Source organism: Giraffa tippelskirchi, chromosome 6 (assembly GCF_054371585.1).
Source record: "Giraffa tippelskirchi isolate mGirTip1 chromosome 6, T2T-mGirTip1v1.2.pri, whole genome shotgun sequence".
Classification (NCBI taxonomy): domain Eukaryota; kingdom Metazoa; phylum Chordata; class Mammalia; order Artiodactyla; family Giraffidae; genus Giraffa; species Giraffa tippelskirchi.
This window is the reverse complement of record NC_137280.1, coordinates 81,597,872-81,615,191: the sequence shown is the minus strand read 5'-3', so window position 1 is coordinate 81,615,191 and position 17,320 is coordinate 81,597,872. Positions and strand designations below refer to the sequence as shown.

General features: G+C 39.9%; 1 protein-coding gene across 2 annotated transcripts in view; it reads left to right on the top strand.

Annotated features, from left to right (window-relative positions):
• Window positions 1–17,320, top strand: part of OBSCN (obscurin, cytoskeletal calmodulin and titin-interacting RhoGEF) — a 237,167-nt gene that overhangs the window by 27,403 nt on the left and 192,444 nt on the right. For both annotated transcript variants that reach the window (XM_081497755.1, XM_081497754.1), the window contains exons 8-9: window positions 9,584–9,859; window positions 13,551–13,826. In XM_081497755.1, the coding sequence (XP_081353881.1) occupies window positions 9,584–9,859; window positions 13,551–13,826 (552 nt within the window). The remainder of the gene's footprint in view (window positions 1–9,583; window positions 9,860–13,550; window positions 13,827–17,320) is intronic.

Genomic DNA, 17,320 nt, shown 5'->3' with positions numbered 1-17,320 from the left:
AGTCTCCCAGTTTTTGCCAGGGGACTTTGTGTGGGTGTTGTTGCATACATATAACTCAAAGCCATATCCACCTTTGCCTTTACTTCAGGCTGTCATGAAGCAGATGTGTGAGTTGAGGACCTTCTCAGGTGTCTTCTGAGTATCATGTATGTATGGCCTTCTAGATGCCCAGGAAGGGGTCAGAGCCTTCCAAAGCCATCTGCTAACATCTCATAATCCAACTTTCTCTTTTAAGCGCATTGATTAGCCTGTGGTCTGCCAGTTGTTATCCACAAACTCAGATAGTCATGTTCAGTAATTGCCTGTGATTATTTTTAACAAATACCCATGGGGAAAAGCTGTTTTTACTTGGTGAGCTTCTGTTCAGATTTGGATAATGAATAGATAAAGACAGCCTTGTGAGTGGAGTTTTGTAAGGAACCACTAGTCAGCTTAAATAATGACTATTCTCTGGGAATGGAACTTTAAAAGAGCCCTCATTTCATTCTTTGCCCTACCAGGTGGCTTCCAGGTTGCTGGTTTTCATTATGATAGTGGACTTTTGGTTTTCAAGGCTACGTCAGAACCGGGGAGAAGGGTATGAGGATTGGGCAAGTTAAAACACCACGTCTTGCCTTTCTTACCAAGATGTGGCCGTTTTTCTTGACTGTATGCTCCTCAGATTGCTAATAAGCCTTTGGTTAATTTCCATAGCTTTGAGAAAGTTGATTACAACACTTTTTGCAAATGTCTTAATTGATTTCATGGAAGAGAGTTTTTTAAAAAAGTTATTATTTTGCCATTTTTGCTAACATGTCCTGGGATGATTTTAAAATATTGAAGCCAGCCTTGCATTTCTTGGGTTATGCCCATTTGGTTGTGGTGTGTTGTTTGTTTTATATGTTACTGGATTCAGTTTGAAAATATTTGGTTGAGTACTTTTGTATTTATGTGCATGAGGAATTTTGGTTTGTAACTTTCTTACACTGTCTTTGTCTGGCTTTAGTATCAGGATAATGCTGGAATCACAAAATGTGTTGAAAAGTGTTCTCTTTGCTTCTGTTTTCTGGAAGAGATTGTGTAGAATCTATGTTGTCTCTATTCCTTCTTTAATTTCTTTTTTAGTTATTTCACCGGGTAAACCAGTGAAGTCATTCTGGCCCAGAGATTTCTTTTTTGGAAGGTCCTAATAATAAAAACATTTTATCTGTACTTATGAAAGTATATAGTTTATCTGTTTCCTCTTGGCAAGTTTTTTTAGTTTTTGGATTTTAAGGAATTGATTGCTTCATCAGATTTGTTTATTTCATGCTCATAGAGTTGTTTGTAGTATTCCTCTATTCACTTTTAATATCTGCAGTATATGTAGTGATATTTCTTGTTTCATTCCTGGTATTGTTAGTTTATATCTTCTTTCTTTTTCTTGTTAGAGGTTTATCAATTTTATTCATCTTTTCAAAGAACCAGATGTAGGTTTCATTGATTTTATTTTTAAACTTCATTGATTTCAGTTATCTTTATTATTTCCTTCTTTTTAATCTTTTCTTTTTTGAATTTCTTAAGGTGTAAACTTAGATTTCTGATTGAAATCTTTCTTCTTTTCTAATATAAGTATTTAATACTATAAATTTCCTTTTAAGTGCTGCTGTAACTTTATTCTTCAAATTTTGATATGCTGTATTTTCATTGTTATTCAGTCTAAAATATTTACTAATTTTGCTTGAAATGTCTTCGACAGCTGTATTATTCAGAGGTGTGTTGTTTAATTTCCAAGTGTTTGGAGATTTTACTTTTACCTCTCTGTTGTTGATTTCTAGTCTATACTAGCACATACTTTATATTTTTTAGATTTTAGAAATTTTTAGAACTTTCTTACGTAAGCCACAATATGGTATATGTTGGTAAATGTTCCATGTATACTTGAAAGGAATGTCTAGTTTGCTCTTGGGTGGAATGTCTTACAAGTGTCAGGTCATGCTGGTTATTGGTTCGGCTTCTAACAATGTTCTCTCTGCTAGTTCTGTCAGTTATTGTGTGAGGAGTGCTGAAGTCTCCAGCTATAATTGTGGAGTTTCTGGCTTTACTTGCAGTTCTGTCAGTTTCTGCTTCATGTATGTTGAACCTCTGCTATTTGGTGCTTGCTCATTTAGAATTGCTGTGTCTTCTCTGGGCATTGACTGGTTTGCCCTCAGGTAATACTCCTCTTTATTGCTGGCAATTGTTTTGGCTCAGAAGTCTGTTCTACTTGGTATTAATGTAGATGCGCAAGATTTGTCTTGATTAGTGTTTGCATTGTATATGTTGTTTCGTTCTTCTTTTATCTACACATATTTGATGTGAGTTTCTTGCAGACAGCATAATGTTGGTCATTTTTACACATCCCTACAATCTCTTTCTTACAATAGGTGTGTTTAGACTATACTTGTTATTAATGCAGTAATTGTTTGAATTCTGGTCTACTGCCTTATTATTTATTTTTGTTTTTTCTCTTTTTACCTTTCCTGTCTTTTGGGTTATTTATGGTGTTCTTAGTATTCCATTTTAATTTGTCTGTTGTGATACAGTAGTTACCCTAGGGATTGCACTAAACATATTCCTCACCATCTGTTTAGAATCCAGAATTTTACTACTTCTGTTGACTTGTAGAACTTATATATAAGTACTTTTATCATCTCTTCTTTATGTTACTAGTTGTCTTATGTATTATCTCTGTGTACATTGTAAACTTATTCAGACAGTGTGATGATCTTTGGCTTTTAACTATCAAACATATTTTAAAGAATTCAAGAGGAGAAGCATAATGTATTTTATTTATCCAATGTATTAGTCAGCTCAGGTTTTTATAGTAAAATACCACAGATTATATGGCTTGAACAACAAAACTTTATTTTTCCTTGAAGTTCTGAAGGTTGGAAGTCCAGTATCAAGATGCCATCATGATCATTTTTTTGTGAAAGCTCTCTTCCTGTATCTTCACATGGCCTTTCCTTGTGGACAAATGTAGCAAAGTTAGGTTGAGTTAATATCTGAAGTGGCAGGGGGGAAAAAGGGAAATTTCTAGGTGTTGGAAGCAAAGATGGAATGAAAGACTAATGCAGTCAGTGATGAGTTGGTGCACTGATGTTGTTGTGGGGTTTTGGTTTCAGGGATCTGGGTCTGACTTGCAAACAGGCAGTAGGAACTTTGGTTCAAGAGAGTTGGAAGAGTGGAACTGAGACAACTATACAAATCTGAGAATCCTATAGAACCACATATTTAAGGAAAAGTTGGACCAGAAAAGTAAACTACCCATAGCCCAGGGAGGTGTCAAAGTATTTTTCTATTTGCCTTGGCTTGGGTGCAAAAAGAAATGGATTGGAATGTGAATTTATCATATTTGGTACCCCACATTAAGAAGTTAAGCTAAAAATGAAGCTCTATGCCAACGATACTCCTGGAATCCCTGACAGGAGTGAATGTAGTGCATTCAGGAGGGATACCCCCCCACTATCAGGCCATACTTGATGAATCCCTGGGGAATTCCTTGGTGGTCCAGTGGCTGGGACTCCCCACTTTCACTTCCAAGGGCCTGAGTTCAATCCCTGGTTGGGGAATTAAGATCCCATAAGCCATGTGGCATGGCCAAATAAATAAATAGAAGTCTTTAAAAAAGAATCCCTGATAAATATGCTCTCACAATAAAAATCTAAGTATCAGAGGAATGATCCAATGTAAATGAGAGTTGGAACTTACAAGCATAAGCAAGATTAGACCACCCAGGAACTTCAGATGATAGAGCAACAGTCTGAAAGAGAATATAAATCTATTTAAAATGATTAAAAAGATGTATGGAGGACTTGAAAACGTAAGAAAAAGTGTAATACTAGGGAAAAGAACAGGCAGATTTAAAGGACCAAATGAAATTTCTTGGAAAGGAAACAAAATTTATAATGAACAATTTAGAAGAGGGATAAACAGTAAATTAAACATAGTTGAACATAAAATTACTGAATTAGAAGATAGATCTGAGAAAGTTACTCAGAATGAATCACAAAGAAGTGAAAAATAAGAGTTAATAACAGAATAGAGATGAGAAGCAGGCCACTGCTGCTGCTGCTGCTAAGTTGCTTCAGTCGTGTCTAACTCTGTGCGACCCCATAGACAGCAGCCCGCCAGGCTCCCCAGTCCCTGGGATTCTCCAGGCAAGAACACTGGAGTGGGTTGCCATTTCCTTCTCCAGTGCATGAAAGGGAAAAGTGAAAGTGAAGTTGCTCAGTCATGTCCGACTCTTAGCGACCCCATGGACTGCAGCCTACCAGGCTCCTCCGTCCATGGGATTGTCCAAGCTAGAGTACTGGAGTGGGTTGCTATTGCCTTCTCCAGAAGCAGGCCACATGTGTGTCTAAAAAGACTTCTAGAAGAGACTGGAAATAATGAGGAAGATGAAATAATGAAAGAAATAATTGGAGAAATTTTAGAAATGGTAAAAGACATGAATCCTAAACTGTAAGATTTGTAAGTAATAATGGAAATTGTAAAAACAATCACAGCTAGACACATCATAGTGAATTGCAGAAGGTCAAAAACCAAGAGGAGATCTTCAGTTCAGTTCAATTGCTCAGTTGTGTCCTACTTTTTGTGACCCCATGGACTGCAGCATGCCAGGCCTCTCTGTCTATCACCAAATCCCAGAGTTTACCCTAACTCATTTCCATTGAGTCGGTGATGCCATCAAACCATCTCATCCTCTGTTGTCCCCTTCTCCTCCCACCTTCAATCTTTCCCAGCATCAGGTTCTTTTCCAATGAGTCAGTTCTTTGCATCAGGTGGCCAAATTATTGGAGTTTCAGCTTCAACATCAGTCCTTCCAGTGAACATTCAGGACTGATTTCCTTTATGGTTGGATCTCCTTGCAGTCCAAGGGACTCTCAAGAATCTTCTCCAGCACCACAGTTCAAAAGCATCAATTCTTTGGCACTCACCTTGCTTTATAGTCCAACTCTCACATCCATACATGACTACTGGAAAAACCATAGCCTTGACTAGATGGACCTTTGTTGGCAAAGTAACATCTGTGCTTTTTAATATGCTGTCTAGGTTGGTCATAACTTTTCTTCCAAGGAGTAAGCATCTTTTAATTTCATGGCTGCAGTCACCATCTGCAGTGATATTGGAGCCCAAGAAAATAAAGTCTTTCTCACTGTTTCCACTGTTTATCCATCTATTTCCAAAGAGAAAAAAGATTAATGGGATGATATTTATTTTTCTGTAGGTTTATCAGCAGCAATGAAGAGCACAGAGTAAATGGAGAGAATTTATCATTTACAAAATCTCACTGAAAGAATTACCAATGAATTTATTTTATAAAGAAGAAAATCAAATCTGGAGTAATAGGATGGATTCTGGAGTAATGTGATATGAAGCAAATACAATAAGTTAATTAAAAAAATATCTGATTACAAGGCCAAGGATTTGATTACATGATTTGATTACACCAATGGTGGCTGGCCTGCTAGAAGTTGTAGACTCTATTAGCATATTAATGTTCCTGTGATAAGAGTATCACCTGCTCTTGGTGATATGGTATAAGAAACTCTCCCTGAGAATACCAGTTCTTTGATGTGCCAGCCTCAAATTACATCTCCCTTCGTTAGAGTAATTATGAGATCACAGCTGATGAGTAAACCTGAATTGTAGCATATATCAACCTGAACATGATTGAACTGGGGACGTTCAGATTCCGAGAACTATCCTGTTCCTGCTTTGTGCATCTTCTGCATGTGAAGTTCTCTGCATTGAGAAAGCTAGGAATAGGGCCAGCTTGGGGCCAAGGCATTCTGGTTTTGAGTTCCAGAAGGTGAGCCCTCATCCAATTCTAGAAATTTGATTGTCTCTGACAGTTTGATCCTCCCTGTCCCCAGAGCCCACGGTGATGTTTTCCAGGGAGTACCCAACATGCAGGGAAGCGCAGGCTGAGGTGGGGGCCAGCACCATGCTAAGCTGTATGGTAGCCCAGGCCCAGACAGAGATTACATGATTCAAAGAGGGAAGAAGCTTGAAAGTGTATATGGAGGCCAAGGTCTGCACCTGGAGCCTGGTGGTGCAGCATGTGGGCAAGGTAGAGCCTGAGGAGTCTGGTTGGAAAGTCAGGAACTGGAAGGCTTCCTCCAGCTCAGTGTCACAGGTGGGTTCCTTGAAGTCCTCCTTAATGTTCCTCAAGTTAACTATTAGGGAGTGAGGAGTGTGTGATAATGCCACCTAGAAGCCTGTTTCCTCACAGAACTTACGACATAGCAGCTAACAAGTATTAATTATATGCCTCGGGCCAGATTTTATGAGTGCTTCTTGTCTTTTTAACTTGTGTAAGCTTCACAACCACTTCAGGAAGAGGAATTCCCATTTTAAGATAAGGCACAAAAAGAAACTCCATAACTTGCCAAAGTTTGTATAGCCAGAGAAATACAGAGCCAGAGTTTAGTCCAATATTCTGAGGGTTATTTTCTCTCAATATCAAATTGCAGTTTAACAATCCACCCTCCAAACTATATTAATTATTTTTTTTTTTTTAAAAAAGAGACTATTCCACCGTCTTCCAGAGTCCATGTATTTTTTGGAACATCAACTGTCAGATTTATCTTCCCTCAAGGTCCCATTTTTCTTTCCATGTTGTTTTTCAGATACTGTTTTTGACTTTCAGCAGTTTATATTGATGCACCTAGGTATAGTTTTCTTTGTATTCATCCTGGTTAGGATTCCAGAGCATTTTGAGTCGGCAGATTTTTGTCTTTGCTCAGTCATGGAGTAAATTTTCTCACGTGTCTCTCATGTGTCTCTCTTTCTCTCTACCTCAATTCTTTTTTCTCTCTTTCTCTATACCTCAGTTCTTTTTCTCTACTTTAGTCTGGGTATTTTCTTTAGCTCTGTCTTCTAGTTCACTAGTTTTCTGTTCCTTTATATCTAATCTGTTGTCAAATCCATTTACAGCATGTTTACTTTCAGTTGTATTTTCCCATTTTATAATTTATGTTTGTTTAATTTCTTATAGAGTCTATAGATTCTAGAGTTGGTAGTAAAATTTTTATATTTGATCTATTTTCTTTTCTTTCATATTAACGAAATATTATCATGCTTATATATCAGCTTCCCAGGTGGCTCAGAGGTAAAGAATCCACCTGCCAGTGCAGGAGACACAAGAGACATGGGTTCAGTCCCTAGGTTGGGAAGATCCCCTGGAGGAGGAAATGGCAACCCACGCCAGTGTTATTGCTTGGGAAATCCTATGGATAGAGGAGCCTGGTGGGCTACAGTCCCTGGGGCCGCTAAGAGTCAGACACAACTTAGCAACTGAGCACATGGACACATCATGGTTATATCCTGGTCTGATAGCCATAAAACTGATCGTCTAGTATTGCCTTTTTAAAATTTTCTATTTACTCCTGTCCTTGGCATGCCAGTGAATTTTCAGTTGATTGTTAGATATTGTTTTTTTTGAACATGGATGATGTATTCTTACTTTAGAAAGAGGATCAGTATTTCTTTTGCTAGGGATAAAGGAAACAACTAAGAATTTTAGTCTGTCCCAGTACTGCACTGACTCAAGGCTGCATTGCAGTTTTGATCAGGGTCGTCTGTCTCTGGTTGGCTTCCAGTCCTGGGCATCCTCCAAGGACTCCTGCAGAGACTTGGGGTAGGGGTGAGGGTCTCTTTCGAAGCAGAGGTTCAACTCTAATCTTTGTCTCTCTGTTAATGCAAGGTGCTAAAATGTCTGCTATAGTTTTCAGAGATCTGCTTGGCTTCATAGTCCCCTGGGCCATGCAGCTGGGGAATTCATCAAACATCTTGGAGGAATGTGACTGAGTGTGGGGCTCAATTCCTCAAAGTCTCCTTTCCCTGGAGGCTTGCCTCCTCAGTCTCTAACTTGGTCTCTCTGTTCACACAAGGTGTCCACAGCATGATCAGTATTCCTGTTTCATAGTAGTGGCCCTATGCCTTTTGTTGTCATGCCGTACCAAGGACCAGCAATGTCCACAGGAGAAAATCAGATGCCCGGTGTGGTTCTAAAAGTGCAGTTCTCTTTTGCCTTCCTCACTCATTCCATATCTTTCCCTTTAGGAGAGCCCTGGCTCTAGGTCTCATCTCTATTATAATGATCTGCTCAGCTTTCTTCAAGGCTATCTCCCTTCTATCATTTAGCCTTCACCTAAACATCACACCTTAGCAAGGTTTGCTCTGACTGCCATATCTAAGCCACCAATCAGTCCCTTTTCTCTAGCATATCACTTACTTCATCACAGCACTCAACTTAGCATCACATCATTGTCAGGTTTATATGTTTGTCTTTCCTTAATAGAAAGTAGGATCTATGAGAACAGAGACTGTGTTGTACACATTTCCAGCTGTGGTGTAGCATTCCCAGCTACCACCATAGTGCCTGCAGATAATGGACCCTTCATTTGCATTAGTTTCATCAGTGATTGAATGAATAAGTGAATGACAGCATCTATAGCATGGAATCTCTGAGATCCTCTCTGTATTTATTTGAATTTAATGGCATATGCACAGTTATTAAAATTGATATAAGCTGTTGGTAAGGATGTGGAGAACTGGAACTCCATACTTATGTTGGCAGCGTAAGTTGATAAAACAGTTTTGGTAAACTGGAAATATCTGTGAAAGCCAAAAGCAGATGCTTCTGTGTTCCAACAGTTGTAATGCTCTAAAAGATACATAAAAGAGTGTTCACAGCAACTTTACACATCATATCACCAAATTGGAAGCAACCCAAATGAACCATCAGAGAAAAAGGAGAAAATAAATTGTAATGCCTGCTCATACAACAGATCCTATACATAAGTATGAAATAACAGGCTGCTGCTACATGCATAGCATAGATAGATCTTACAGACATTATGTTGAGTGAAAGAAAACAGATCCAAAGAACATATAATGTTTAATTCCATTCATGTGAAATCAAAGAACAGGTAAAAGTAGTTGATGGTGATAAAAGTCAAAAGGTGACTTTTGGGGAGTGGTCAGTAGTGAATGGGAAGTTGGAAATGTTTGTTGATGTGTTTTGGTCACATGGGGATAGGTACACTTAAACTTTATTGAGCTGTAAATGAATTAGTGTACTTTATATGTGTGTTATACCTTGAAAAATGTAGACTAGTTTGTGGGGAATATACCATATGCCTGGTTCTGGGGATATAAAAGCACACAATTCAGTCTGTCCACCAGAGCTGATTGTCATGTGGGAAGGACAATGAATAGCTGTGACAGATGCTAGAATAACCTTGGCCACCTTCTTCCAGCCTTAGGAATTACTTCTGAGTTAGAACATCACTATAATACATGTGAGGTTCTGACGTAGGAGACATATCAGGCTCTTTACCTGTGCACACTTCTGGGCTTAGGACATCACTGGCTCCAAGGAGAAACTTTCCTGAACTCTGAAATTTCGGCCTCATAAGCTGGTTTGGGCTTCCCAGGTGGTGCTAGAGGAAAAGAATCTGCCTGCCCATGCAGGAGACACCAGAGATGTGTGTTCGATCCCTGGGTTGGGAAGATCCCCTGGAACAGGATCAGATTTGTGCCTCTGACACTGTATATCCCTTTCTGTGCCCAGAGTCCTCTGCAGTGTTTATCAAGGGGCAGCCAATGCATAAGGAGGTAAAGGCCGTGGCAGGGGCCAGTGCCACGCTGAGCTGTGAGGTGGCCCAGGCCCAGACAGAGGTGACGTGGTACAAGGACAGGAAGAAGCTGAGTCCAAGCTCGAAAGTGCATGTGGAAGCCAAGGGCTGCTCCCGGAAGCTGGTGGTGCAGCAGGCAGGCAAGGCGGACGCCGGGGAGTACAGCTGCGAGGCCGGGGGCCAGAAGGTCTCCTTCCACCTGGATGTCACAGGTCAGTTCTTGGAGGTAGTAAGTTAGCCTTATGTGGAGGTGATGGGATGGGCTTGCACCCCTGACAGACCCGATGATCTTTCCACTAGACTTCATCTGTTTCTGTCTTCTGTCCTCCCACCCCTGTTTTCATACCCAAGGCTGGGCAGAGGGAGGCTGGATGGGAGGGTGTGAACAGAAGGGAGAAAGGCATTCTGTAAACCCAGAGTGGTGTTTCCACACAGTGATGCACAGTCTTCAGTTCCCAGCATCTGCCCAGGGTCTTCTGGGTGTTCCTTGGTGTCGGGGCCTCTGGTTCTGTCTTGTACTTGGAGTCTGATGTAAACCAGATGTCCTTCAACTGTGGGTATGTGAATTTGCTCCTCTTGGCTGTCCTAGCAGCTCCTAGATGCCCCACCCAGCAATGCCTCTGGGTACACACCAGGGAGGGATGATTGAATTTCATTAAACCAGGACCAGGAGAAATATCTGCTGCATAGGCTTGGACTTATCTCAAGACAAAACTATAGATTACCAGAGTTTTAAGTGTTCTGAACACTCTTTCTTCCTTGCACATGGATATTGAAGTTAACTGTGTATCTATAGGACTTCTGAGATGGCTCAGTGGGTAAAGAATCTGCCTGCAATGCAGGAGATGCAAGTTTGATCCCTGAGTTGGGAAGACCCCCTGGAGGAGGGAATGGCAACCCACTCCAGTATTCTTGCCTGGAGGATCCCATGGGCAGAGGAGCCTGGTGAGCTGCAGTCCATAGGTTTGCAAAGAGTCAGACATGACTGAAGCGACTGAGCATGCATGCATGTGTATCTACATGTAACAAAATCTAGATCCATTTTTCTTGCAATGGGTGCAAAGTATACAGAGCAGAGAATTGGTCAGTATGTGCCTGAAATATGCACATGTGAGGTCTGGAATTCTCTTTCCAAAGCAAATATTGATTTCCTTTTTTCTTCTATTAGAACATTCTATGTCAGAATTCTGCTTGGAGTCTTATTTATAGATCTAGAATTGGGAAGGAATAGTTGCTTCTCCTATACTAGCATGTATGTATCTTTTGAAAATTGTATTTGAAGAGAATGTAGCGATTTTTTTCATGGCAATAAATATGAAAGCTATGACAAATTGATTAGATTTTTAGGAAACTATCTTAAGAGTGACACAGGAAACATTCAACTCAAATAGTCCTATAATCTTTTAAGTGATTAGAGCCATAGTGAAAAATCTGCATAGGAGATGATCTAATCCTGGTAGTTTACACTGGTAAATTATATGAAATACTTTGGAAAAATCCATGTTCGTGGAAATTTTTCTTGAGAATAGAAAAAAGACTACAGTCTCGATTTGTTTCATGTAGATAGTGTAACATTGATACCAATATCTGACAGGGAAAGTAGTAAGAATTAAAATTACAGACCAATCTATTATGGATATCAAGGCTAAAATATGAAACAAAATACTATCAAAATAAATTCAGCAGTATATTAAAAGGAAAATTTAAAATACATTGTGATGAAAGTCACAGTTGAGAAATGCCAGGGTGTTGAAACACTAGAAACATTACTAAGCAATCTATATATGACATGCAGGATAAAGAATTTGATAAGATTTGGCATTATAAATGCAGAAGAAATGTTTAATAAAATTAGCATCAATTCATGCCATAAAATTCTTAACAAATTATAACTAAAACTGTTTTTTCTTAATTTGACAAGTAATGTTGTAGACAAATAAGCTAACTGCACACAGAAAAGTGAAAGTTTGAAAGCTTTGCTTATGAGACAGGGAGGCAGACAAGGGAACCCACAGGTACTGTTTTTATCTGACATTCAACAATACAGTTAAGACAAAAATGAAGCAAAAGAGTGAAAAAATAAAAGTGGGATTCACGGATAATATGATTTATCCAAAAGATAAATTATGAAACCTAATAAGAAAATTAAGAATGATTACCATATAAAAAATCAACATGAAGTAGACACTTCTGTGTAAACATCTAAAAATGAAATTTTAAAAGAGTTACAATAACATAAAAAGAATCATTTTCTAATTCCAGTCTAATAAAAAGTGCTAAGAGATGCTGGGGGAGGATTATTAAAATTTTTTTGAGATTTGAAGTTCTAAATAGGTAGAAATCTGTGGAAGAATAAAAAATTTTCAATACCAATTAAAATTCAAAAAATGTTTCTTTAGTGGGGATTTGAAAATTGACAAGTTGCAAAGACCATGTACAGCCAATTCACTCTTGAGGAAGAGCAAAAGGTGAGTTATTTGCTATGCCAAGTATCAACTGATATAAAGCTATAGTAATGAATAGAATGGTGTCTTGCTGAAAGGATAGATCCACAGACCAAAGGGCCAGAACAGTGATCTCATACACAGAGCTATGCATGAATGGATGACCACATTCCCCTTCTCCTCTTTAAAAAATGTGGACTAGTGAGAGGCATAGAGATAGCATGGTTTTAATAAATGTTACTTGAACCATTTAACCATATAGGAAAAAGATTAGACCAGTAACTCATACCACACATAGTCAACTCCTGTTGAGTTAGAGACCACAGAATTAAAGGGAAAAATCATAGATGACAAGATACATGGTTTTGATTAATTTATGATAAAGGTGATTTCTTAGAATACAAATGCACTAACCATAATGAAAGAAATCTAACGTATTTGACTACATTAAAACTAAACATGAAGATTCATCAGAAGACAGCATGAGTTAGTAAAAGACATACCACACAGATATGAAAGATGTTTAGAACACACATTCTTGTCAATGCATAGCATTTAAATACAAAAAAGGTCCTTAAAATGAACACATGAATGACAGTCAATGCCATTGAAAGCAGGGCAGAAACTTTGAACAATGACAACACAGAAGAGCAAACACTGATGAGGAAAACATCAGAAAAGGTTCTTGAGTTTGAGGCATCAGAAAAAATGTGTGAGACAGAGGAGGTAACACTCACTCCCACCAGTTTGCCAGCAGTGAGAGCAGGTGAAGGTGGAGCCTCAGGAAATCTCATTCATTGCAAATGAGAACATGGGCTGCACATTCCTGTGGAAAAGATTCTAGCCTTATATAGGAAGACTGGGAATGCACATATCATAACCCTATAATTCCCATCCTATTGGTAAGCGGGCAGAAGATTTGAATAGTGTCACCAGAAAGAAGAAATGGCGAACCCAGTCCTAAGGGGAAAGTTACTTAGCTTCTTCATTCCTCAGACAATGACAAAGAAAGCAACAGGGAGGTGCAAACGCTCCCCCAGATTGCCATCAGTGGACAATAGTAAGAGTAGGCAAGGGCACTGAGCCTCAGCCATCTCCATGGACTGCAGATGAAAAAGTCCCTGCCTGCACTTTATGGAGAAGACTGTGGGTGCATCTAGAAAGTGTGGGGAATACTTGCCTTGTGACCCTACTGATGCCAGTAGTAGGGGATGAGGCTGATCCAAAGGCCACCACATCCTGAACCAGCTCACATGTAGGAGAATGCATAAATTATGTCATTTGTTGCTGAGACAGTTTGGGGACCTCTGTAGGACACAAGACTGGTGCAGATCCCCGACAAATCTCCAGCCCCATTTCCCCCTCCTCCCACTCCCAACTCCTCATCCCCATTCTTTGCCCAGGGCTGCCTTCCTGACTGAGATGGTCTCTCTGATCCTGTGTATCCCTCTGTCCCCAGAGCCCTTGGTGGTGTTTGCCGAGGAGCAGCCGGCACACAGTGAAGTGCAGGCCATGGCGGGGGCAAGTGCCACGCTGAGCTGCGAGGTGGCCCAGGCCCAGACGGAGGTGACATGGTACAAGGATGGCAAGAAGCTGAGTTCAAGCTCGAAAGTGCGTGTGGAGGCCATGGGCCGTGGGCGGCGGCTGGTGGTGCAGCAGGCGGGCAAGGCAGACGCCGGGGAGTACAGCTGTGAGGCCGAGGGCCAGAAGGTCTCCTTCCATCTGGACATCACAGGTCAGTCCTTGAGGAGGATGCTGAGCTAGCCTGTGTGCAGGTGATGAGGGGACTGGCAGACTTGTGTGCCCTTGCCTGTAACCTTCATCTCTTCATGCCTCCCTGTCTTCTGTGTCCCACACGCATACCCATGTGGGCCTGGGGGAGGATGGGTGGGGAGGGTGTACCTGGAGAAGTGGGGCTGTGTCTCTCCACTTGTTTGCATTCAGTAAGGCTCAGTCACAGTGTCTTAGCATATGCCCTGAATCTTCCTGTTCCTAGTGTTGAGACCCTGACTCTCCCTGATAATTTGGGACTGATGCAGACCCAGAGATAATGTGACTTTCCTCCCATCCTATGTCTTTCTTGACAGCCACCATGTGCCCTAATCTGACACCTCATACAGGTTCTTGGTTTGCCTGAGGTGATACAATTTCATTGTTCCCAGATTAGGGGAGATATTGGTCACACAGTCCTACTTGAAATTCTTCAGGAGTGAGCATTCGATGATCAATTTTTAAGTTTCTGGGTGGTCCTTCCTTCCTTTTCCCAGATATAGAAGCTCTGGTTGACTGTAGGTACCAAGAAATTGGTCCATGTTTTCTTGTCACCCTTGCAAAGAGAAGAAAGGAAGGCTGATTGGTGGAGTCACCTGTGCCATTTAGGGTGGTCTTCTTAGATCAGATGTGATTTTGCATTTGTCTTCAAATGATTCAGATGCTCTGAGTCAGTATTCCCCTTAGCATTACATTGATGAATTTAGGAATGGAAAGGAAAAATTTGCTTCTGCTACGTTAGTAGGCTTTGCTAATGAGGAGTTACTGTCCTAGCAGTCTCTGACTGGCAAAGCAGTCTTTTATTTCATTTCGTTTTCCTAATGGTGTTTTGCTGAAAGCTTTAATTTCTATTTCAGGTTTTAAGGATTAGTTAACAAAAGAAACCTCTTGTTATACACAAATATACAATTTCGATATTTAATAGAGAATTATCTATCTTACTTTCAATAAGAAGAAGTGAAGTTGCTCAGTCGTGTCGGACTCTTGTGACCCCATGGACTGTAGCCTGCCAGGCTCCTCCATCCATGGGATTTTCCAGGCAAAAATACTGGAGTGGGTTGCCATTTCCTTCTCCAGGGGATCTTCCCAGCCCAGATATCGAACCTTGGTCTCCCGCACTGCAGGCAGCCTCTTTACCATCTGAGCCACCAGGAAAGCTCAATAAACAACTTTCAATAGACAACCATTAAAAGAAAAGAGAAATAGAACAGTAAAGGAGGGTAACAGTACATATATCACCAAATTGTGTTTTTACTGACATCCGTACTCAAGCAGTGCTAGGAAGTCCCAGGTAACAGTGGTCTGGAGTCTCACTTGGGAAAATGTCTCAGGCAGCCCATCTGCTCCACAGGTGAGACTTCAGATTACAGTTTGGGGGTTCCCGTTTATATTCCCTGGCTGCAAAGGAGTAAATTTCAGCTTTGGTTTTATGTTAATCATGTTTTACAAAGCTGTTTGTTTTGCAAAGCTTGGAAAGTTGTTAAGCCTCAGGTATGGTTGGCCAGACGCCCTCCAGGGCTCAAGAATCCCAAGATCTGCCCTCTCTCTTATCTGTGGTGCTGCTTGGCTTGTACTCACATCTGGCACACAGTCAGGCCTATGTCTGGGCAGGTCAGAAGCAAGGTCAGAGGTCTACTTTGCTTTCTTGTCTTTGAAGCCTGAACTAAATTCCTTTCATTTAATTTCCCTAACAAATGGTCAGTGAGTATCTCTGCTTCATGGCTGAAACATAGGGCCGTCTAAGAATTGGAAGTGAGTCTTCATGCTGAATAGGGGTGGGCTGCCATCCTCCATTGACTTGTAGGTCCGAACATCTAACACTTTGAGACCATCCCAGATAGGAAGATTTGTGGGTGTGTATATACCCCAGATCCCACCATGCGTCCTTGGAAGATGTGGTTTTCAGAGGATTTTAGAGTATTCTAAATCCTAAGGTAAAACCATTGAACAGTTGTGAAATGTGGCTAAATCCTAGTAAACTATGAAAATGGGCACAAGAAGATAGAGAAAAGTTGAAGAGTTGTATGACTTGTCAATCAGTAGGACCAATAATGATAAGTCTTCTCAGCCCCATAATTCTCTGGTAAACTATACAAAATGGGAAAAGTATTCTTCCATGCTTGTGAATTTGGTCCTAGAGAGAGATGAAGGAGATATACTCTGTAACTCTCTCCATGAACAAACATAACATCAGTACCAAAATCACACAAGAAAGGCAGAAAGAATGAAATTTGAGACTAGTGTGCTATGAGTAACAAGGCCAAAATTGTAAATTAAATGTTAGCAGAAGGAGTTCAGCAATGTATCTAAGGGTTAGAGATCGCTGATGGAAGTTGAAGTCCAGGATTGCGCTTTGGATTTAACCTTGACAACGTTAATAGATAGAAAGCTTGACTTTGAGAGATTGAATGCAGAAAGACATGATCATCTCCATGAATACAGAATCAGTCTTGGGAGATTGTTCCTTTCTAAGAATTTGTCCATCTCTTCCAAGCTGTTCATTTTACTGGGATACAGTTGCTTGTAGTAGTCTCTTGCGATCCTTTGTATTTCTCTGGTGTCTGATGTAACTTCTTCATTTTCATTCTGATTTTATTGATTTGAGTTATCTCTCTTTTTTTCTTGATGAATCTGGCTAAAAGTTTATCAATTTTCTTTATCTTTTCAAAGAACTAGCCTTTAGTTTCATTGATCTTTGCCATAGTTTTCTTTGTCTCTTTTTCATTTATTTCTACTCTAATCTTTAGGATTTATTTCTTCCTACTAAGTTTAGATTTTGTTTGTTCTTCTTTCTCTAATTGTTTTAGGAATAGAGTTAGGTTGTTTATTTGAGATTTTTCTTGTTTCTTGAGGTAAGATTGTATTGCTATAAACTTCCCTCTTAGAACTGCTTTTGTTGCATGCCTTAGGTTTTGGATCATTGTGCTTTCATTTTCATTTGTCTCTAGGTATTTTTCAATTTCCTCTTTGATTTCTTTACTGATTCATTGGCTGTTCAGTAGCATATTGTTTAGCCTCCATGAGTTTGTATTTTTTATAGTTTTTTTTCTTGTAGTTCTAATCTCATAGCATTGCTATTGGAAAAGGTGCTTTCAGTTTTGAAATGCTTTCATTGAAAAGATTATTTCAGTTTTCTTAAATTTCCAAGGCTCATCTTGTGGCCCAGCATGTGGTCAATCCTGGAGAATGTTCTGAGTGCACTTGAGAAGAACGTGTAGTTTGGTGCTTTTGGATGAAATGCTCTGCAAATATCAATTAAGTCCATGTGGTCTAATGTGTGATTTAAGGCCTGTGTTTCCTGTTAATTTTCTGTCTGGATGATCTGCCCATTGACAGAAGAGGTGTGTTAAGTCCCCCACTATTATTATGTTACTCTTGACTTCTCTCTTTTTGGTTGTTAGTATTTGCCTTATATATTGATGTGCTCCTATGTTGGATGCATATATATTTACAATTGTT